We start from the raw sequence: 23,458 nt of genomic DNA on the forward strand, positions 1-23,458 counted from the left end.
ACAATGGTACATGAGCTAGGGGTAGATGAACCTCATGAAAGTTTCACATATGAAGAACTTCTCAACTACCAGGCGCGAGGAGAAACAAATTCACTTCTTACAAAAGCCTGAGGGAAAGGAACTCGTTTCAATCCAATAAGTGAAGCAGACAGACGCACAGCATCGACAAGCAAAAACAACAATCGATCGCCAGAGCTAGTCATACATCGATCGACGGCAGAGCCACAATATTGATCAACATCTGTCCACAATCACCATCCGCTGTAAGCAAAAAAAGCTAAATATGATAATAAGTATCTAACACCGGATGAGTTTGGTATTTTCGAGGATCCAGATGGCTATGAAAGAGCAATGGATGGACATGCACTGCAAGTATCCAGAGAGGACATTGCAGAAATTCTTCAGATGGCTAATGGAGCAGAAAATCTCTTCATACAACAACACAACAGTCCAACACACCAGCAGAGGGTTCCAAACGAGTTCTATGACACTTGTGGTGGAGTATATAATCATTTCAAGCCGAACTATCATCAACATACTCGACCTTCGATCGACGTTGACGTCCCAACATCGATCGACAGACGCCCCGAGTTTGGAAAAAAACCTATGACCGTGATGGCATTAAGAGATTCCACTGGGAGGATAAGGATGGATATGAAGTCTACAGAGATGATTATGGACATGCCAGAGATTTAGATGGACACATCATCCGTGTATCCAAGGATGATATCAGAAGTCTTCTGAAAAGAGCCTCAATGGAAGAGCACAGCTACTTATGTCTTCCAGAACATGCAAGGTCATTCACACAAACTAAGCTAGTACCAGAGATCTACACCACAGATGAGATCAGTGAGATGTTTTATGGAGTCTTGGGATCCCAAGAAAAGAATGACCTAGCAAAAGGTTTCATAGCAAAAGGTTTCCTAGGATTTTTAGTAGATTGGAGAGAAGATCCAAAGAGATTTATAATTGGAACTCCATTGATATCTATCTATTTATCTATGCAGCTTTTTATACCTTATTGTTGTTATGAATTACTTAGCCATGTCTGGGTAGTTCTCTTGTTAGATTTAGGGTTTAAATAGGCTATGAGGGATTAGCCCCAACTATAGATTGCTAAGTTGTGATATTCATCATTAGGATTGTCATTAATGTATATCTCTAGATTAGCTACCTAGAACTTACCCTAGGAGTTGTAGACATAAGCGACAGCTTGCATCTCACCCTGAATCCATCCTAACTGAGCTAAGATTGTTAGAGTAAGGCGAGAGCTGATCTAGAAAGCTTAGTGAAGATATTCAACCCGCACATTAAAGTTTGACCAAACGCGTCAGTCGATATTCCAATAGAATAATCGGTTGACGGTTCAACAAGTGTATCGATCGATATTCCTATAGAATCATCGATCGACACTGGTCAATAGACAAACCTAGAAAGCGAGAGCCTAATGGTTTGTTTATAAGTGTTGAGCTCTACAATATCATGCATACAACTTATTAGGCATCTGTAGGATTATAATCCTCATTACCTGAATAAAAACCATACGTCTAGCTACTTTCATGTAAGTACCAAAACGTCAATCAATCAATCGAGCAACTACCTTGCTCACAAACATGTCTTTTACATTTAAACATAATCAACCTAACTTAATAAATCTGATTAGATTTATTAGGTTTCCTATCTCTATGAGAATTCAGTCCCTAAGTACTACAACTGAACATTTTATTTAAGAGAATAATTTATTCTATAGGGTAATTTGAGTGAGATCAGAGGGGCCGAAACCTGCTTTGGTCTGAAACCTCCAGTTTTCTTCTCTTTCCCCCTTTCATCTTTTGAGGGTGGTAGGCGGAGCATCGAGATGGTGGTCACTAGAGGCGGTGAGTCGGTCATGGGGTGTTTCTCTCTCATGTGGTCATTATGTTGTGTTTAGGTGGAGTTTTGTGTGGTGGAGTTTTATGCGGTGAAGGGTGTCCTCTGCATTCTCTCTTTCCCTTTGCTTCTGGTCCATTTTTCTTTTCTCTGGTGGAAGCAACAAGCTTTATTCGGTTACAGCTTTAAAGATTTATAACCGGTGGTGTTTTTAGCTGACACTATTTTGGTAGTACAGTTCTCGCGGTTTTCTCAGTGTTTCAGCGTCCTTTTTATCAGGGTTTTTAAATATTTGAGATGCATAAAAATGTAAAATTTAGAGGAACATTTGCATCTCAAAATCCAAAAGATATAAATATTATTTATACAAATATGAGAATTAATTATATTAGTTATTGTAATTATTATATAATATTTTTAAATTTGAAAACTACATTTTCCTGCCAAAACCGTAGAAACAAACTTTTCCACAAAAATTACAGTTCAGGTTTTTCTGCCAAAATTGTAAGATCATGTTTTCTGTCAAAAACTACAAAATCATGTTTTCACAAAAATCGTAAAATCAGGTATTTCCGTCAAAACATGAAATCACATTTCTCCTCATATACATAAAATCAAGTTTTCTGTAAAAAATCAAAAATGGAGTTTTCTTGCCAAAACCATAAAATCATTTTTTTCCTTTCAACCTGCAAAATCGTGTTTTCCCGTCAAAACTAAAAATAAATTTTCCCACCAAAATCACAAAATCAAAATTTCCAGTCAAAACCGTAAAATGAGTGTCTCCACCAAGACCGCAAAATCAATTTTTCTTGGCAAAACCACAAAATTGAGTTTTTTTGGCAAAACTGCAAATGGCATTTTCCCGCCAAAACAAAAATGAGTTTTCTGGGCAAAAATAGAAAATGGGGTTTCTCGCTAAAACCGCAAAAACAAGTCTTTCTCCCATAACCAAAAATCAAAATTTCCAACCAAAATCGGCAAATTGAGTTTTCCTGCAAAAACATAAAAAATGAATTTTCATGCCAAAATCGCTAAAATGAATTTTCTCGCCAGTGTCACAAAATCAAGTAATTTAAAAAAAAAAATCAAATTTTCTCCAAAACCGGATAGTTACATTTTTTTCTGTAAAAATGTAAAATCGGGTTTTCGTCAAAACTAGAAAACAAGGCTTTCCTCTAAAAACTGGGAAATCGACTATTTTGTCAAAAATTGCAAAATCAATTTTGTGAAAATGACAAAATCATATTTTCCGATCATAATTGCAAAATTGAGATTTTCGTCGAAATAACAAAACCAGGTTTTTCTTGAAAATGAAAATTTAGGTTTTCTGTCAAAATTGAAAATCATTAATTATTTTTTTACAAATATAATTATATATGTATTTATCCAAATATTATAATTAGTTCATTATTAATAATATCAATCACACTCTTTTCAGCTAATAGCATTCAAATGCTATCGAAGAATTAAAAAAATAACAAATTAGCATCTAGATGTTTTATTTCGACGCAAATACTAATTATAAACTGAACAACGTCAAATGCAACATCCATATCTTGTATTCAGATACTGCATCTAGATGTTGCATCAAATACATAAAGGAACATGGCCTAAGTGACCTCAAACTGGATCAAATTCAGATGTGATTGCAAGTTGTGTGATATCACAGTTTGCACGTGTTGTATCCATATTTTCATTTGTAGTTTTGATATGCATTAAATCGGTTATGACTGCCTATGTGTTTACTTTGGGTGGTTCTACTGCTACCTAAAAAGAAAATTTGCAGTCAAATGTACTACTAAAGTAGAGTATATGGTGTTGATTGAAACTATTAAAGAAAAAAAATAGGGGATGGTTGAGAGGATTGTTAAGTAATCTTGATATGCATCATGATCATTACAATGTATTGTGGTAGTTTGAGTACTATCTGCTTGAGAAAGTTGTTCAGTGATCTTGAAATGCATGATCATGTTCATCATAAAATGACCAAACATATTGAAATGAGATATTATTTTCGAGAGATGAGAAGAGGACTCGAGCGAGAAATGTAGAAACTGCTGATATGTTCACTAAGCTGATTTTTCATAACAAGTTTAAACATCGTTTGGACTTATTGAACATCTGTTATAATATTTTGGTTGATTGCTAGTATTGCATCCAACATTTATCTCGAGTGTGTTTTAGTGATACACTAATGGTATTTTTGTATGTTTTAGAGTAAAAAGAGAGGGGACAATTAAAGCAAACTACGTCTCTGTTTTCAGAAAGCTTTATTATTAGAGTAGAAACTAAAGTAAGAAACCACTGGAGATGTTTAAAACGGATTCTAAGCAGTTCCTTTTGTTATGGGAAGGCAGAAATAGTATAGTAGCAAATAAAAGTATTTTTTTTTTTTTTTTGTTAAAGGGTGCAAATAAAAGTATGCAAAAGGAATTTGAAGTTATCCCATATCCGTATGTCCAAATCTAATCAAAAAGTGTTTAATTTCAAGAGTCCAAACATAATGTGAAGTATGTAATTCAAGCAGAATATTGTGTTTCTGCGTCAATCTAATGAAAATTTCAGATGTGAAAAAAGTAATGAATAAAAATTTCAGATGTAATCTTCGTGAAGCCGCAATGAACCTAATGTTGTCAAGAAACATATATATTTGCCTCTTACTTAATACAGTATGTGGTGTACATGTTACCGAAGCTTAGCAAATAGTTACACACCTACTACCTATGGCAATCGAATCAAGTCCATAAAGTCGTATTATTTGATCCTACTGGTATGTCAAAGAGTGATGCAGATTGGGTATCGTTCCACTTTCCAAAGAACACAACGTAAGAGTAATAATCCAAGAAGCATCACATTAAAAGGAGAAGAACAATAGAACAATTAAGAAAAGAAAAGAAAATAAACAATAAATAAGGCAGACAGAGTGAAGTAGTAGACTAGGACTAACCCCAATGAAACCAAAATAAAATGGTTTCTGTGATTGAATCAGAAATCAAGCTTAACCGGATATCGGTCAATGGAGTGTTCCCAAGGACTACTAACCGAAGGCTTGACATTGTGGAGAGCCACCCAAACCGCACTGTTACACTTAAACCCACTTCCAAAAGCAATCTGCCAAACCCTGTTCCCTTTCTTCATCCTGCCTTTAGCTTCTATGTAAGCCAGCTCATACCAGATGGAGCTCGAAGAAGTGTTCCCAAATCTATGCAAAGTCATCCTCGACGCCTCGACATGTGTTTGAGAAAGCTGCAGATTCTTCTCAAGCTCATCAATCACAGCTCTACCACCAGCATGGATACAGAAATGATCAAATGCGAGCTTGAAGTCAGGGATGTAAGGCTTCAGCTTCGCATTAAAGAGCTTCTTCCAAACCAAAGTCACGAAAAAGAGAATCTGCTCGCTTATAGGAAGAACCAAAGGACCCAAAGTAGTGATGTTCGCCTTGAGCGCTTCCCCGGCGATAGCCATAAGATCTTTGGACAAAGAAACACCGGTTTTACCATTATCATCCTGCTCTTGGTAAACACAGTTGAACGCCTTCTCATCAGCTCCTTTATGAGTCCTAACAGTATGAACCATCTTGTACTTGGACCGTCGACGATCACTAGCCTTGTTGGAAAGCAAAACCGCAGTTCCACCCACCCGGAACAAGCAGTTGGGGATCAGCATCGCCTTCTTATTACCAAAATACCAGTTCTGAGTAATGTTCTCAGTACTAACCACAACAGCATAGGTGTTCCTATGAACTTGCAACATATCCTTAGCTAAATCAATGGAGATAACACCAGCACTACACCCCATCCCACCAAGGTTGAAACTTTTGACGTTCCCTCTAAGCTTGTACTTGTTAACAATCATGGCGGACAAAGAAGGAGTGGGGTTAAACAAGCTACAGTTCACGACCAACACACCGACATCCCTAGGGTTAATCTTGGTATTCTCGAAAAGTTTGTCGAGACAACCAAACATAACCTGCTCCGCCTCCTCGCGCGCCGCCGCCATCGTGGTACGAGGAGGGACGCAGTGTAAGCCCTCGGGGAGATACGTCTCCTCTCCTAAACCCGATCTCTCGAGAATCTTGCGCTGAAACTCGAGAGAGGACGCGTTGAAATCGTCGATGAGGGCAGAGTGATCCATGAACTTCTTGTACGGGACTTGAAGGCTCGCTTGAGGGAGGTAGCAGGAGTAGTCCACGAGGTAAACGGATCTGGGTCGGGTCATGATGAAGACGGTCGTGCCGAACACGGCTAGAGCGGAGAGGAGGATGAACGCGACGAGGTTGTATTGGAGGTGAAGCCAAATCTGGTGGAAGTCGTCTGGGGTTAATCGAGAGATCTCGGTGATTAGGACAGCCATTAGCGGAACAAGACAGAGCTTGAAGAGATGTGTGATCAGGTAATGGTAACCGAGCTTGACGTATTTCATGTTCACGCTCTGTAGGAAATTGGGAAGCTTTCGAGACCCATTCTCGTTCTGGATCTGTACGGATCCTCCATTGACGGGCTCCATGGTGGACGAGGGTATAAATGTAGAAAAGGGGAAGAAACTGGACAAGTGTGTTTAGTGAGAAGAAGACATTGATGAACACGTATATGGAGAAAAGAGGAAAACAGTTGATCTGCCGAGAACTCGTGTTTTATGTCTTTTATTATAATATATATTTGTTTCTTAGCTGTTCTGAGTGTTTGTGTGTTGTGTTCTTGTGTACGATATATATGAAGATGTATTTATATATACAGCTAAAAGGGTATTGGTCACGAGTCACATTGACGATCTGTTAGAGGGTAATGAGTGATTGTAATCAAGGAGAGTGAGATAAGGCTTGCATTAAAGTTTTAGGGTCAAGTCCAAGTAGAAAGTGGGAAACCGTTATTATATTTGACAACACAATCAAATCTTTTAGGTATCAAAACGAATTTATTTTCATTTAATTTGCTTTTGAGTAGTGACTAGTCAGGTATGGACTGCAGTTCTGTAGTGGGCCTATCATTGTTTTCTTTAAGCCTTGTTAATGTAGTGTGCTTGCAGAACCCGTTTTTGTTTATTTTTTGTAGGTAGGAAATTAATACAAAAAGTAAAATTTTATGTTACGTGTGGTACAAGATTACAGAGAATAGATATGATGAATCATCAATATTTATTTGTTTTGTCTTACTAAATTTAATATGTCGCAGTAAAAAGTATAAAAGTTACTTGTTCTGTTTCATTTTAGTTGTCATTTTAGATTTATGCACATTGATTAAAAATATATTTAATTTTTTATCAAAAGAGAGTTTTTGCTTTGGTTCTTTTCTGATCTTTAAATTTTATTCTTGTGAAACCCTATTTTGAAAGTGAAAGTTCTCAGAGACCTCACTCTAGAGGTACCTTACGGGGAAACTCGGTTATTTTTGTGTTTTAAAAGTATTGGATAGAGGTAAGGTGCAGATTACTACCTATGCCAAGATCGCATATAAATGGAAATTTTATTGATAAAATCTTTACATATTATGGATATCTAAACTAACCATATTTGTTTCACTTTAATAAAAGAACATTAGATAATCAAACTATTTGCACAAATTTCACTTGTGTTAACCATATTGATAATTTCGTATCCAAAAAATCCGAATAGTCGTAGTTATGTATTTTTTTAACATTGGATGATCTGATCTACACTTGGTTTGCCTAATTTATTTTCAAACATTTAGACAGTATAAATAAACAAATTTTGAGAAAAAAATTGCAAATTCCACATATGACTTGCGTTGTTTATGAATATTTATGACCTTTTATTAAACGATACCCTGGATAAAATTGAATTTAGGGACTCATATGTAAAAAAATATCCTAAAACCTATAGAAAACATGTTGCCAAATTCATATGGAAGAAACAAAAACATATAGTTATCTCAATCAAACTTCAAGTTTTTTGGAAACTTAAAACTGAAACCTTTCTTCTAATCTTTTCCAATGTCTTCAACTATGAGATAAGGTTCATCGCAGCCATAGGGAATCTTTAAGTTATAGGAATCGCGAAGAGAATGCTATGGTTTAGCGAATGACTCACTTCACCTTCGCTTATATAGGTTGAAGAGTCCTTCTTTAGAATATATTCCTACAATTTGACAATTATGAACATATATTTTGCTTGTGAACCGCTCATTCAATAAATATTTGGTCATCAAACATATATCCCGTAATCTTATCTAAATTTACAACGTTGACTTCAAATCTATGTACAATTATAGGAAAATGTTAGGATTCACATATATAATTACCAAATATAAGGCTAATTGTACTATTGAAGTATTTTATATTAATACGCAGATGTGTATGTTCAATGGCAGTGGCATATTTTGTAAATACTCTAGTAAAAAAGGATAGTTTATTTAGGTTGAGAAGCTTTGTGGGACTGCCACCTCAGCATGGCATGAGTGTAAATAAGTTACATATTAAAGGTCATTTTCTTAAAATGTTTCTCTATTAATAAGAAATGGATCGTTGCACACAAATTTCACTTGTGTTAACCAGATTGACAATTTTAGGTATCCAAAAAAAAATCATGATAGTTTTTGTTATGTATTTTATTAACATTTGATTATCTGATCCACACTTGGTTTGCCTAATTTATATTTCAAACATTTAGATAATATAAATAAACAAGATTTGAGAAACACATCGCAAATTCAACATATGACTTGTCTTGTTTAGGAATTTTCTGGAACGACATCTTAGATAAAATTGAATTTTGGGACTTATATGCTTAAGATTAGATACCCCTTAACTTTGAACTTTTTACCGAAATAACCAAAGCTTAGACTACTTACTGAAAGTTATTTTACGATGTTAAAGATAAAAAGTAACAACTTGCTAAACCAAAAGAACAAAAGTATGGGAAATACTCATTCTGCATTAAACCAAAAGAAGTCGCATATCTCCAAACCCTTGCCATCATTTTATTTCTCATAAATTATTTTGCCTTGCCGATATCTCAAACTATTAAGAATGAGCTGAATAGTAATAAAGTGTGTATAACCTTGCTAAGCCCTTGAGATGTTTGAACCGCTAATATGAAATCAAAAACTGACAACATGTCCAATTTGATTGCTACAACAAACCAGGTCAGTTTGATTGATACATTAACATATTCAGATGAATCCCATTTTACTAAAAACTGGTGGTTTCTTCTTTCAGATTATTAGTTCTCAGATGTTATTTACTCAAGTGCATAATCAAAAGAGCAAAACAAGAACGTATTAATCAATCGTAAAAGCTTTTCATCCTGAAAATCAGTTCAGTAAGTATCTTGTAAACACAGAGTTAAATTGTTGAAATCCCATTATGTGCATTGCATGTGTCTTCGGGATGATACACACATTTATTACCCTAATATATACTATTAGACGATAATTCATGTGAAATCAGTGGAATATGAAAGAAAACTTAAATGTGGAATATTCAAATTCAAAGATTTATTACAATGACAAAGGAAACTATGATATTTTTTTAAGATACCATATATAGATAAAGTGCATGGATAATTATTATTAATTGTACTCTAAAAAAAACATATCAAGTAATTAAAATGACCTCCCACAATAGATGAGACATTGGTTGATTTGTAATCATATATTTTGTTGATTTAAAAAAAAAAACTTAATATGAAGCAGGTATATTTCATCTGTGAATATGTGTATCTCCTTACCTCTTGAAAAAATAGCTGTAATAGCATGTTTCAAAGAATTTTTACTAAATCACGAGTGAACCTGAAATAGGCCATGGACCACTTTGCCTCGGTTTTGTATGTAACCCCCCCTAATGGGCATTTTCTACATGTATAAGTTCTTCTAGCCAAATCAATGACACATTCATACTTGTCACATTTAACAAGATAGTTGTACTCACTAATTGAAAAAAAAAAAACTTAATTCCTTTAGCTTTTCCAATCTTTCTATCGATCTTTTTCTACATTTTTATCATTAAAGGATCGTTTTGCTTTGAGCTCAACAATCTACGCTAATAAACCACATGGTTAGCATTTCTCTTATATTGTCTAACATGTGAATCATATCATACCTCTTAGAGATTTTCAGTACAAAATTTATTGATTATGCTGGATTATTCGTCTTTATGTCATACTTGGATCCATGAAAGTAACAACAAGCCCATTTTCTTACATCTTTGCTCTGAAGGTATTTTCCAACAACATGACTCATTCTGCAAATTTAGTCAAAAATCTCCACAAAATCGACAGACCTATATGCTTTTGAAACTTTTTAAACCAACTCTGACACTCCTCTTATCCTATTATTCTTAACCACATTATTTAACAGATGGTGGATGTGGATTCCATGTCCACCTCGTGGGTAAACATTGTCGAGTAATTTGACAATTGTTGAGTTTCTATTTGACACAAATGCTAAACTAGGATCATCACCAATAACAACTTTCAACTGCACGAAGAACCACTCTCATGAATAGTCATTATACGAATAAACAACCACAAATACAATTAGATACATATTAGAGTTATCATCTACATCCTTGGAAATAAGTAGAGCTCCCTTGTATTTACTTTTAAGAAAAGTATGATCTACTATATTCACCCTCCAAATCGCCTTGTTCCTCTCATAAATTGACCAAATGAAAGAAACAAATACTTTAATCTACCATCAGATTCAGTTATGTAGTGAGTATGCGTACCTGAATTAGCTTCTTTCAGCATGTGCAAGTATTTTATTATTTTACCAAAACCCTTCTATGACCTTTCTCTTACTGTCAGTGGCGGAGGTACGTTGACTGTAGGGGGGACAGTTGTCCACCATAGAAATATTAAAGTTAGTTTAGTTTTATAACAAAATGAAGTTATGGGCCTGTTGTTATATTATTTTTTGCCCCCTATACTCTAAATAATTGACATAATTAAAAATATTCTAAATCATATAGATATAAAACAAAAGCTCAATTTGTTATTGTTTTTATATCTACAATTCATATGTTAATGAAGTGAGCTTTATTTAATTGACAGATTTAATCCAGTTTAAATGAAAATAGTTTTTACTCATTAAAAAATAGGAAAAATAGAGATTTTTGTGTTAGGAAACGCAACTCAAAGGTCACTTAGTCTTCGTCGTGTTTCTCAACTTCTTCTTCCCCTGTGATTTATTTTCTACTGCTTCAAATTACGACAAGGTCTCCTGTCCATGTAAGTTTCTTTTCTATTTGTTTAATTAATTTATATCTATTTTAAATTTTTGTTTGATTCTCTTTTGTTTACTTTCTATTCCAAAATTACAGTACTGTAAAATTTTCTACTGAGTGCTGATATGCGTTAGGGTTGTGACTTCTGATGTGAATGTAGAATAATTTTAGACAGCCAATATTATTTTATATGGTTTTGAGCAGTACTGGTTTTGAGCTTAACGTGAAAAACGTATTAGCTAATATGATGAATTGTGTTTAGTTTAATAACATGTTAGAAGGTTTAATTGAGTTGACTTTATATTAATTTACTATTTCTACTGATTTTGCAGATAAATGGAGCGATATTATAACAAAACGAGTGCTTCCGATTCTAAAAGAAATTTGGATAAATTGGATAACTCAGATGATTTGGATGGTTTGCCATGGGATCCAGCTGAAAGAAAAAAGATGTCGCAATATCTTCCGAATCAAAGAGACGAAGTAAGGCGGAAATATTTAACTAGAGGTCCATGTCAACCTTATGGTCATGTTTTCCAAAAGAAAAAGATTGGAAGAGCAGCGAGGCGGTTTAATCCAGCTTGGTTTGAGAAGTATGGTAATTGGCTAGAGTACAGCGTCTCCAAAGACAAAGCATTCTGTTTGTGTTGCTATTTGTTCAGAGATGACATACCAAAACAGGGTGGAAATTATGCTTTTGTGACTGAAGGCTTTTCTTGTTGGAAAAAACTTGAGGCTTTATCTGAGCATGTAGGTGGAATTAATAGCTTTCACAATATTGTTGTTAAGAGATGATGTGATGATTTGATGAATCAAAGTCAGTCAATTGTGCATGCTTTTTATAAGCAAGGCGATGTGGTGAAAAATGAATATCGCATTCGGTTAAATACTTCAGTTGATGCTTCGAGGTACTTGTTACAACAAGGATTACTTTTTCGAGGTCATGATGACGGAAAAGATTATGTTAATAAAGGAAACTTTGTAGAGCTCTTGAAGTACACTGGAGAACAAAATGACGTTGTAAGTAAGGTTATTTTGGAGAACGCTCCAAAAAATAACCAGATGGTTTCTCAAGTGATTCAGAAAGATATTGTACATTCTTTTGCTTAAGATGTACTGAAATCTATCATAGAAGAAATTGATCATGGAGTGTTCGGTTTGATGGTTGATGAGTCTGCGGATGTTTCTAACAAAGAGAAAATGGCTGTTGTCTTTCGGTTTGTTGATAAAAGTGGATCAGTAAAAGAAAGATTTGTGGGAGTTGCTCATGTAAAAGAAACGTCTTCTTTATCTCTGAAATCTGCAGTTGATGACTTGTTTGCAAAACATGGGTTGAGCTTGAAACAGTTGAGAGGACAAGGTTATGATGGAGCAAACAATATGAAAGGACACTTTAACGGGCTGAGAGCATTGGTTGCTTGAGAAAATAGCTCAGCCTGTTATGTACATTAATTTGATCATCAACTTCAGCTAGTTGTGGTGGCAGTTGCGAAAAAGAGCTTTGAAGTTAGTAATTTTTTTTGACATGGTTTTCCAATTTGCTGAATGTGGTTGTGGCGTCTTGCAAGAGGAACTATACGCTTCTTGATATGAATAGAAAGAAGGTGGAGGAAGGGATTGACAGTGGTGACATTAACACTGGAACAAGATAAAATCAAGAGCTTTCTCTTCCAAGGCCTGGAAATACTATGTGGGGTTCTTACTATAAAACGTTGTTGCGTTTGGTTGATTTGTTTCCTTCAGTCATTAAAATCATTCACTGTATTCAAGATGAAGGCGCTTATGACTCAAAAATATGTCAAGCATATGGTCTTCTCATGTATTTTCACACATTCGATTGTGTGTTCTATTTTCAGTTGATGCTGTTTATTTTTGGAGTAACTGAGAATCTGTCGATGCTTTGCAGATGAAGAATCAAGATATTTCAAATGCCATGTCACTTGTAGATTCAACTAAACGGGAGTTGCAAAATTTTCAAGAAGATGTATAGGATTGCTAATGGGTATAGTGTCATCATTATGTGAAAAGCACAATGCTAATATACTTGTGATGGATGAAGAATTTGTGGATTTAAGGAGGCCAAGGAAAAAACAGGTGTAACCAATCTGCATCATTACAAGGTTAATTGTTTCTACACTATTATGGATTTGCAGCTTCAAGAGCTTAATGATCGATTTACTGAGGTAAGGATTTGCTTATTTGCATGGCTTCTTTAAGTCCTGCCAATTCCTTCTGTGAGTTTGATAAGTCAAAGCTGTTGAGACTGGTTAAGTTCTATCCATATGATTTTAGCTTTGGAGAGCGTCTATCTATGGAACACCAACTTGGAATCTACATTGACAATATAAGAAACGATGCATTTTCAGAATTTGAAGAATCTTGGAGATCTTTCTCGTCAGATGGTGGAAGCAAAAAAGCACCTTGTACATCCTTTAGTTTATAGGCTCTTGAAGTTGGTTTTAACATTGCATGTTGCTCCGCAAGTGTTGAGAGGTGCTTTTCTGCAATGAAACTAGTGAAGACAGCCACACGCAATCAAATTGGAGACGACTTTCTAAGTGACTGTTTAGTATGTTATATTAAAAAGGAGTTGTTTGAGTCTGTTACAAATGAAACAGTGGTAAAACGATTTCAATCCATGAGAGGCATAGGGTTCATTTGTAAGGATTTGTACGATTTTATGACAACGTTTTTTTATATTTTATCTAGTAGTTTTTATTTTTGCCCCTGATACATATAGTTTTAGATCCGCCACTGCTTACTGTTACAACTGCATACTCACGGAATTCCCAAACTTAGGAATAAGATATTTCAGAATCTTTCTCCTTTTGGATAAACTATAATCTCGTTCATTTTTGGCTCTTCTTTGTCACCTTCGTATTTATGCATTATCAGGTTTTCAATTTTTTTTCGAATAAGTTGTTTTTCCAAATGTACTTTTATTTGAAAGAGCACAAGTATGTTCGTCCATGCACTTATTAAATATCTAGCATGTAGATCCAGCTAAATATTATGCAAAAGACTCCAACAACATTTGCGATCTTTACGGAAAGCACACCACCATCTTCTTGTCGATTTGACAACTTTTGTAGTCAAAGTTATATTTCATACCCTTAGTTTCCACAGTTGCATTCAATACATATTTTCTTTTAAAAACTTGCTCTTTCTTTACGTAATCAGCCAACCAAAAATGACAATTTCCATGATATTCCTTGGTTTCTGAAACTAAGTCGTCAACACAACAATCACTGTGAACATTATTGTCTTCGGCTTTGCTTTTGAAACAATCATTCATCTTTGGAGAATGGCCAAATTTATGATTTTCCTTTAGAAGGCTCATTATTCAGATTGAATTTGTTGTTTCGATTTCCAACTATACCTGCAAATAACACACACAAGTAGATGGACAAATTCTTCTTCGTATATCCAATAAAGATGTTAACTTGTCTATCATAAGTAATAATAACCAGGGGAACTCCTAAGTTATTGATCTATGAACTTGGGAATAACTCAACTCAGTAGTAAAAATCCTCGAAAACCATCATCTTCAATTGCTCTAATATAGTACTTGATTCCAAGGTGAGTAATATGTCTCGTTTTTCCTTATCAAAAGTGAACTCCACTCGTTATTCACATCATGTCTCCAAGCACCACATGTTGCATAGATATGAACCATTTGATTTGATGAGAAAGAGATAGGGAAGAAGAAGAAATGAAGAAGATAGTTGAATAAAAAAGAGTTGAATTCAATGTGATTCAATGTAACTCACAGTCAAGAACAAGATAAGTTTGAATAAAATTAGTTATAATTGCTTCTTAGATTTTCTCAGATTAAAAAAATAGAATAACCAAAAATATGGAATATATATCTTAAAAAATGATATAGCAGATACATAAGGTTAGAATAAAAGCGATTATCTTCTCCTCTCAACTGCTCGAATCTTGCTTTGATCAAGGCAGTAATACTGTATGTTGGTGATGTTTCTATGATCTAAACCATCTTCATGATGATCTCGATGTTGATAATGTTCATTGCTTTGGATCTTATCCGAAAAACACATACATGATGTTTCTTCTCTCTTTCTTATAACCAAAGTTTTGAATGGCCTTGACGGAGATGATCATCAATCACAATTTGAGATTTCACAATCTGAGACCAGTTCAAACATCATCAATGACAAGTCCAACGCATCATTGTTCAGTACATAATGTTAAGCTAGATGGGCTTCCAACTTAAAACCAATTGGTACTAAGTGGAGTGATCCATACATTTATCCATAATACGCCCCTTCGAGATGAAGGCTCTTTGAGCGTCAATCTCGGAATGCTCGGGCAAGGATCGATGGGCCGACTTTGGGCTGGATCGATAATGGATCGGATTGGACTGCGTGGATCGGGCTCTGATACCATGTTAAGCTAGATGGGCTTCCAACTTAAAACCAATTGGTACTAAGTGGAGTGACCCATCTATCTTATATATTGCTTAGGATTTTTTCAATATCCGATGTGGGACATTTATCCCTAATACATAACAGGTTATTGCAATTCAGTTACAATGTTGGTGTGAGACAGTTTTACGGTGGTTCTACTCTGGCATTCTTAAGCTCTGTGGTGAAAAAGATCCATTGCAATGTAATTTTGATACGATATTGTCAGTTTCAGATTGCAACACTATTTATTCCTCGACGTAAATGGTGTCTTAGCTGTGAAGAATTTGGAATCTAGAATAATCACAAGACTTGTTGAAGAAATTGCATTATTAGATCAGAAACAGAATATCAACCACATACATTACAATACGAATTTTATTTTTTATAAAACATTAGAAAATAAGTTTGAACCTCTATTTTATCCTTGTAAAAAGGGGTTTAACATACATTTTAACCAATCTAAATCAATATATCCAACTTGTTTTTGGAATTCAATTTTTGTATATCAAAACATATAAAACATTCTCATGATTATATTGATATTTTTTATATATTTTCTGATTTATATATAATTTTTAATCATTATGCAGGTAGTTATGTTCAAAATTGATCAAGTAATACAAAGGTATTAAGGTACAAATACATTTTTATTATGTCTATTTTGCCAATTTCTCAACAAAAAAAAAATTGATTGAGCAGATTTCTACATTTTGAATAACTATTTTTTTAGTATTCCTCCAACGGTCAAAAAAGTCCAAAGCCGTCGTTTAAAATCATAAGATCCGTCTTTCCAAGTAGCCGTTACGATTCACTTTCCACAATCTCTCCCTCTTCCAAAATCCTCAGATCTGTCGTGCTTGAGAACTTGCGGTTTCTTGGTCGGTCTAATTCTTTACTTGAACGAACAAGAAAAAGATCTCTCATCATCTCATGGCTTCTCCTCCTATCCCAAACAGACCAAACCCTAAACCCAGAAACTCCGAGGCCGGTGATCCTTTGCGCCGGAGTTTCGGAGGCAACCCTTTTCCGGTCAACTCTAAAGTCAACGTCCCCTCAGGTTAGGATTTATAAGGTTTCTTGATTACTGAGTATTGGGTGTTGGGTGTTGGGTTATAGTTTATTTACTTAAAAGCTTATGATAAGGTTTATTTACTTGATTATGATAAGGTTTCTTAAGTTTATTTACTTAAAAGCTTCGTTATAGTTGGGTGTTGTGATGTGTGTGTTGGTCAGATGTTTCTCGGAGGAAATCTTTTGGGGGCAGAGACTTTAGCGACAAAGAGAACGAGACCAAAGCCCCTCCAACTCCAAAAGGTTCCAAGAACTTCATGTCCCCAACAATCTCTGCTGTTTCCAAAATCAACCCATCTCCAAGGAAGCGAGTCTTGTCTGATAAAAACCAAGTCACTCGATCCTTGTCTGACGTGAAGGGCCTAACCTTTGAGGAGGACACCAAAAGCCATCACTCATGTGTTTCATTTTCAGCTGAAAAGAAGCCGTTTGAGCGACCACATGACATGACTGTCACTGATTTCGATGAGGACAAGGGGATTGTTTATTCTGATCCAAGGTTCAGGATTAGCCCTCGCCCTTCTGTTCCATACTCATCTCCTGAGTTTGCAGATCGTGAAGTTGGTCCAGTGCTGCCTCCTTATGATCCCAAGAAGAATTATCTGTCGCCGAGGCCTCAGTTCCTTCATTATAGGCCTAATCCAAGAGTTGAGAAGCAGCTGGATGAGCTTTTCATCTCTGAAAGCTCTTCTTCCGACACTGAACTGTCGTCATCCGCCGAGAAACAAGAGAAGGATGGAGAGAGTGATGAAGAAGTTGTTTGTGAGAGCATTGAAGAGACAAGTCGAGTTCCAAAACAGTCAGGTTTCAGACCATTCAGGTTCCTTGGTTGGTTTCTGGCTATGTCTATGGGGTATCTGTTGGTTTCAGCGACCTTTTCTGGACTTTCAATCCTTGAAGAATCACCTTCGTACGAGTTCAATCTCCCAACAGCCATCAAAGAGTTTGCAGAAGCTAACAAGTTGAGTGAAAGGCTCTGGACTTCGACAGAATCATCACTTGTGTGCGTGGGTAAGATGATCTCACGTCTAGGAGGGCGAACAGAGGAATATGCTCCATTGCAATTTCATAACTTGACCTATACTTTGGAAGAGGAGAATACTGTTTTCCAGCCAACAAGAGTTGAAATCAATGGAGAACCATTACAAGAGAAGGTCAGAGGTGAAAACAGTCTTGAGGATGACTATGAACTTGAGGAGGAAAGTGGTGGTGAGAAAAACTCAGTTGATGAACAGACTGAGATGTCACCAAGCACAGACATAGAGTTGAAGGAAGGAGAAGAGAACTTGGAAGCTATAGTGATTGAAGAACCTGAGGTGATTCTTACTGAAGTAAGCAATGGTTCACAAGGTCTTGAATCTCAAGAAAATCTTGGAACTGGATCAATCAAAACGGACCAGGTTGAGATAGAAGCTATCTACACTAACCAGCATGATGTTGAAACCGCTGCCATCATCAAAGCGCACCAGCAAGTAGAGAGTGTCTTAGCTGATGCTGAAAGTGGACGAGAAGAAGGTTTTAGGGATATCACAGCAGAGACAAGTGATGATGGTCTTCAACCTAAACTGCAAGAGAATGAAGTTGTGGCTAATGCTGCTGAAAGTGGATCAGAAAATGGCCTTGGGAAAATTGCAGCAGAAACTAGTGAAGATGTTCATCCTGAAGCAAGATCATTTAATAAGGCAATGATAGTATTGTCCTCGACCGTGATGGTTGTTCTACTCGCAGCGGTTGCTTTCTTATTCACCAAGAAGGAAAAGCCCGGGGCTCCATCAGCTCCTGAACCAGTGGAGTTAAACTTGGCTCATGTGCCAGTGGAGAATCTGGTGAAAGAAAAGCTGAATATCCAAGCAGAAGAAGTTGATGACAGGATAAGTAACAGTGTTCATAAAAAGAGCTCATCCCTCAGCAACAACAAAGATCCTAAGGAACATCAAAGCCTAGGAGGCAGCAGCAAGTTGAGGAGAGAATCAATGGCATCATCAGCATCAGAATACTCCGTAGGCTCTTTCTCATACGGAAGTTTCACCACTTATGAGAAAATACCCATCAAAAGTGTAAGTTAAAAAAAGCTTTTTCACTTCTTAGAGTTTTGCATCGTCTTAACACCAACAAATTTTATATTATATATATATCTGCAGGGGGATGGAGAGGAAGAGATGATAACACCTGTGAGACGTTCAAGCCGAATCAGGAAACACCACCAACCTTCTTCTATGCTATTCTAGTCATTGCACCACTCTGCTGCAATCTTTAGTTTCAGATGAATTTAGAATTAGCTTTCTTACGAGTGTTCTAATCTCTTGAATTGTAACCGAACTTGTTTGGATATGAAGTTTGCTTCCCTTGTGTCAATCACAATCGTTGTGTGTGGAAGAACCAAAAAAGCATCAAGCCGAGTCAGAAACCTTCTAGGCTACAACTTCTCTCATATGAGTCACTAGAAGAAAAAATCTAAAATGGTTGTGTTATTTAGTTAACTTGATGGAACTCCCTGATCTCTCACTACCACCAGTAATCTCAAGGAATTGGAGCTTCAAGGATTCTTCCAACAAACATCAACATGGAATCTCTCAGTGAACTTGATCTCACTGATTGCTCTTTGCTGAAATGTTTTCCTAATATTTCCACAAACATTCAAGTCCTCAAGCTCAGTGGAACAGCAATAGAAGAAGTGCCTCTCTCGATAAGGTCATGGCCTCGTCTTGATGATTTACATATGTCCTACTATGAAAACCTTCAGAAATCTCTGCTTGCCCTTGATCTCATCACAATGCTGTACTTGAAAAATACAGAAATACAAGAGGTTTCAGCATGGGTAAAGAACAGCTCTTGTCGTCGTGTCTAGTCATATTCAACGAGTGGAGACAGCTTTCGTTACTCCCACAGCTTCCGGAGTTTCTATCATTATTCTATGCAAGAGTTTGTAAGTCCATGAGTAGAATGCTCCTTTTAACATTTAGAGACACATATTAACTATACCAATTGCTCTGACCTGAATAATTATGCGACAGACGCCCATCATCACTGCATCAGCTTGTAGACATGCGCTTCTTACCCAATGGATCAGTGCCTGCCTACTTCACTTACCGAGCTACTGGAGATTCAGTGACAGTGAAGTTGGATGAGAGGCCTCTTCCTACACCCATGAGGTTTATGGCAGATGTAACTTGTAACATCATTGTTCACATTCCAAGTTAGAGGAAAAGTGAGTTCGAGCGAGCGAGCTTCTCTTTGTGTTCAAAGTTGACGGAGACAAATGGGAGATACGAGAATGCGATGTAGATGAACATGTGGATGTGCTGCATTTTGACGAGTAGAAACTGAAAATTTTAAAGGAGTTTTCACCGTGGAGACGGAAGACTTGCGAGTTGTAATAAACGTTGATAGGTCTGAACGTTGCTCTCTCCTTGTCTCTTGAATGATACAAACATTAATTAGTTAGTCCAAGCGTTTCCAGACGCAGTATGAAGATTATGTTGTGTTTTGTAGAATACTTAATTGTATTATTGTGTTGTACAAAAGTTGATTCAATCTAACAAAGCAGCAAACGTTTTATTTTATTTTTTTACATATGCAAACCAAATAAACAAAAGATCAAAACCAGAGCCAAAAGCAAACAGAGACACAAGGCTCATTCTCTCCAGTTTCCACTGTCGGATCGGCCACTATAACCTCCGTCTCCGCCACCACCAGCGTAACCACCCTCACGACGCCCACCTCCATAACCACCACCTCCGTATCCACCTTGATCACGCCTGCCTCCGTATCCACCCCCACCACTTCCATAACCGCCACCTCCGTAACCACCTCCTCCACGATTATATCCACCGCCGTTACCACCGCGACTACTACGAGCTTGAGCCTCGTTGACAGTGATGTTCCGACCATCAAGTTCTTGACCGTTCATCCTCTCAATCGCAGCTCTCATCGATTCCTCATCTTTAAAAGTCACGAATCCGAACCCTTTGGACCTCCCTGTCTCACGATCAATAATGATCTGATCCAACAAAAAAAAAAACATTAAATCTTTAAATTAAACGTATCACACAACACAAGAATCTAATAAGAAGATGACGAAACGTACCGATTGATGTAACGAGTTAACAAAACTAATAACAGAGTGAAAAAAAAAAAGTTAACACGAAAAAAAGAGAACAGAGCCGGGTCAGATTATTCCGATCCGGGGTCGTCTTGAACGGACCTTGGAATCGAGAACTTCTCCGAATTCACTGAAAGTTCTTCCGAGAGATTGCTCGTCGGTGGCCCAAGCTAAGCCTCCGACGAAACACCTGTACTCGCTCTCTGCAGAATCCATCTTCAAATTCTCCTAAAAACTCAAAAGGTAGACAGAGAAACAAAACTCTTGAGAAGATTTTGGTGGTTCGGTAATTACGAGGGAGATGACGTGTCCGAAGCCTAGAGTGTAGAGACGTCGTTTCTAAATAGATATAGGCGTCAATGACGACGATACCATGACACTGAATAGGTACATCATAACATGTGTGTTTGGTTACATGTACAAAGATTTCTCGAGATATATTTAGGTTCCGAATGGTAAAAGCAGATCAAGCAGTGCAGATCAAGCAGATCATGCAGATCAAGCAGGACAAGTGCAGATCAAGCGGATCATGCAGGAGAGATGCAGATCAAGCAGAACAAGTTATGTTTCAAAGTTATGAATGGCAAAAGCAGTTCAAAAGTGCAGATCATATATTGAAACAATAAAGATTACACCAAAATATCAAAACACATAATAAAAAATACATAAACAAAGGTAAAATAATTTAATGATTTGCCCATAACATATCGGCAATGTTGTCTCTAATGTTTGTCATATGATCTCCATCAGCCATATTTGTTGTCTCCATGTCACTTATTTCATTTTCAGAATCTTCGTTGCTGGTATTTGTATGTCTCATTTCTTCAACAAAATCTTCATCAAAATAATTTGAAATTCTGATAAAATTATGCAATCCCATTTTAGCACTTACCACTCTTTTTTGAACTGCGATATCATATCTCGGAAATTCACTCAAAATCCTCCATTTCTTCTTCCAAACTCCAAATGTCCTTTCAATAACGGAACGTAGAGATGCATGACATCGATTAAACAGTTCTTGTTTATTCTTAGGAGGAGGACCATTGTTGAAATGAGACATGTGATACCTAATAACACCATTCCGAGAAGATCTATATGGAGCCAAAAAACCTTGCTTATTCGGATACCCAGAATCAGCTACATAATACTTGTCTCCTGGAGGCAAAGGAAAATCAGAATCACCGTCTTGTGCCATCGTGAGAACTGCTGTATCGTGACATGATCCGGGTGCTCCATTCCAAACATATGTAAACAACATATTGAGATCACATATCGCCATGATGTTAAATGATGTCCTATCATGTCGATTCCAGTACATTCCTTGTAGTTCAGGCTTCACTTTAACACATACATGAACTCCATCCACAGCTCCTACAAATCCACTAAAATATGGCCAATATCTTCTGTCCATTTGCAGCCTTTCAGGAATTCGAAGTAGTTCTCGTCTTGTTGGAGTCTTAACATAATCACAAGCAAGTAACTCTGTCGCCCTAAGAACTTCAAAAAATTTTCTATTCACTGTCTCTTGTGTCCGTCCAAACCGTAATCCAACATCTCTTTGAACTTCATTGTGCCCACAAATTCGCAAAAACATTGCCACACTCTCTTCAATGCTAACATTAAGAGTGGGATGTAAACCATATTTTGATTCCAATATGACACATAAAGATCTGAAAATACCAAGAGACATTCGTAGTAACTGAAGACACGCAGCATCATCTTCCTGAATTATTAATATTTTCAGAATTAATTTAATTTTATTAAAAAATTCTATTGGATGAAAAAATGGTGGAATCCGTGAACTGCATCAAAAGTTGAGAGGGTAGAAGGACATGCAGATCATCTGCTTTTACATAGATAAAGACAAAAAAAGTTACCATTGGGCAGGTCTCCTGCTTTTCTTTTCTGGAAAAGTTAAAAACTGTGATTGGCTGTGGCAGTACAAAAAATACTAATGTGCAGGACATCTGCTAACGATCTGCCTCACCATTCACACTCTTAGATCTGAATCCAAACATAAGTGTTATTGTCACTTTCGATGCGTAGATATTGTTGTTGTGTGGGTGACGATTCGCACCGCATGACTTCTTCCACGTCATCATAATCAAAATAAATGTGTTGCCTCATTCAATGGTTTAGTGTGTTGGAACTCATTTTTGACAAAAAATGGTTTTGGACCATTTTGGGTAAGTTTCTGGGCAAAGATGTCCGTCAGAATAACCAAATGTTTGAAAAACATTATGAAGTAGTGTAACTTCATTTCAAAACCGAAGTTGTTGTGCATGAAAAATAGAAATCCAACAATCTGGATTTGTGTTTTCTCCAACCAGCTTTTGATATTGTGTAAAGCTTTTGTTCTTGAACTAATATTTTTTTTTTGCAGGATCGGTTGAATTATTTAAAATAATTTTCCTGCACTTACGTATTTCGGTTGTGATTTGCATGATTTAGTTTTATTCATGTTCAGTCAATAGCAGTGATCGATCTTGTTTTCAGCACTAATGATAGTAACATTGGTTTAAGTTTTATGAAACTAGTCAACAGGTGCTGATCGTGGGTTCTAGCAATCGAACGGGAAAATAAATTGCAGGTTGTGGTGTTTGATTATTGATTATATTAAATTGCAAAATTTGATGATTTTAAAAAAAAAATTATGTCAGTTTTTTATCATTTTCAATATGTTTTTTGAAAAGAAAAAGGAAAAAAAAACTGATGTAGATTTTATATCAAACCGTTATAAATTGCAAAGGAAAAAGGTTTATTGCTTTTGGTCAAAGATATGTTTTAACTATTGGTATTTAAT

General features: G+C 36.2%; 5 protein-coding genes across 5 annotated transcripts; 2 read left to right on the plus strand and 3 right to left on the minus strand.

Annotated features, from left to right (window-relative positions):
• Positions 1-4,699: 4,699 nt before the first annotated feature.
• Positions 4,700-6,635, minus strand: LOC106433680 (3-ketoacyl-CoA synthase 9). Its single transcript, XM_013874504.3, has one exon. The coding sequence runs from the start codon at positions 6,376-6,378 to the stop codon at positions 4,855-4,857; it is 1,524 nt and encodes a 507-aa protein (XP_013729958.1). The 5' UTR covers positions 6,379-6,635; the 3' UTR covers positions 4,700-4,854.
• Positions 6,636-11,502: 4,867 nt separating this feature from the next.
• Positions 11,503-12,474, plus strand: LOC106433667 (zinc finger MYM-type protein 1-like). Its single transcript, XM_013874494.2, has 3 exons — positions 11,503-11,802; positions 11,899-12,076; positions 12,185-12,474. Exons 1-3 carry the CDS (start codon positions 11,503-11,505, stop codon positions 12,472-12,474), a joined length of 768 nt encoding a protein of 255 aa, XP_013729948.2.
• A 3,690-nt stretch (positions 12,475-16,164) lies between these two features.
• BNAA07G03580D lies at positions 16,165-19,043 on the plus strand. The gene is made up of 3 exons (XM_013874492.3): positions 16,165-16,539; positions 16,716-18,610; positions 18,695-19,043. Exons 1-3 carry the CDS (start codon positions 16,413-16,415, stop codon positions 18,779-18,781), a joined length of 2,109 nt encoding a protein of 702 aa, XP_013729946.1. The 5' UTR covers positions 16,165-16,412; the 3' UTR covers positions 18,782-19,043.
• A 1,039-nt stretch (positions 19,044-20,082) lies between these two features.
• On the minus strand, positions 20,083-21,063 carry LOC106433663 (glycine-rich RNA-binding protein 2). Its single transcript, XM_013874490.3, has 2 exons — positions 20,758-21,063; positions 20,083-20,553 (listed from the first exon to the last, which is right to left on the minus strand). The coding sequence occupies exons 1-2, from the start codon at positions 20,869-20,871 to the stop codon at positions 20,188-20,190; spliced, it is 480 nt and encodes a 159-aa protein (XP_013729944.1). The 5' UTR covers positions 20,872-21,063; the 3' UTR covers positions 20,083-20,187.
• Positions 21,064-21,199: 136 nt separating this feature from the next.
• On the minus strand, positions 21,200-22,780 carry LOC111201264 (protein ALP1-like). The gene has a single exon (XM_048737239.1). It carries the CDS (start codon positions 22,343-22,345, stop codon positions 21,341-21,343), a length of 1,005 nt encoding a protein of 334 aa, XP_048593196.1. The 5' UTR covers positions 22,346-22,780; the 3' UTR covers positions 21,200-21,340.
• Between the last annotated feature and the right edge of the window lie 678 nt (positions 22,781-23,458).

The sequence above is a fragment of the Brassica napus genome, chromosome A7 (assembly GCF_020379485.1).
Source record: "Brassica napus cultivar Da-Ae chromosome A7, Da-Ae, whole genome shotgun sequence".
NCBI classification, from domain to species: domain Eukaryota; kingdom Viridiplantae; phylum Streptophyta; class Magnoliopsida; order Brassicales; family Brassicaceae; genus Brassica; species Brassica napus.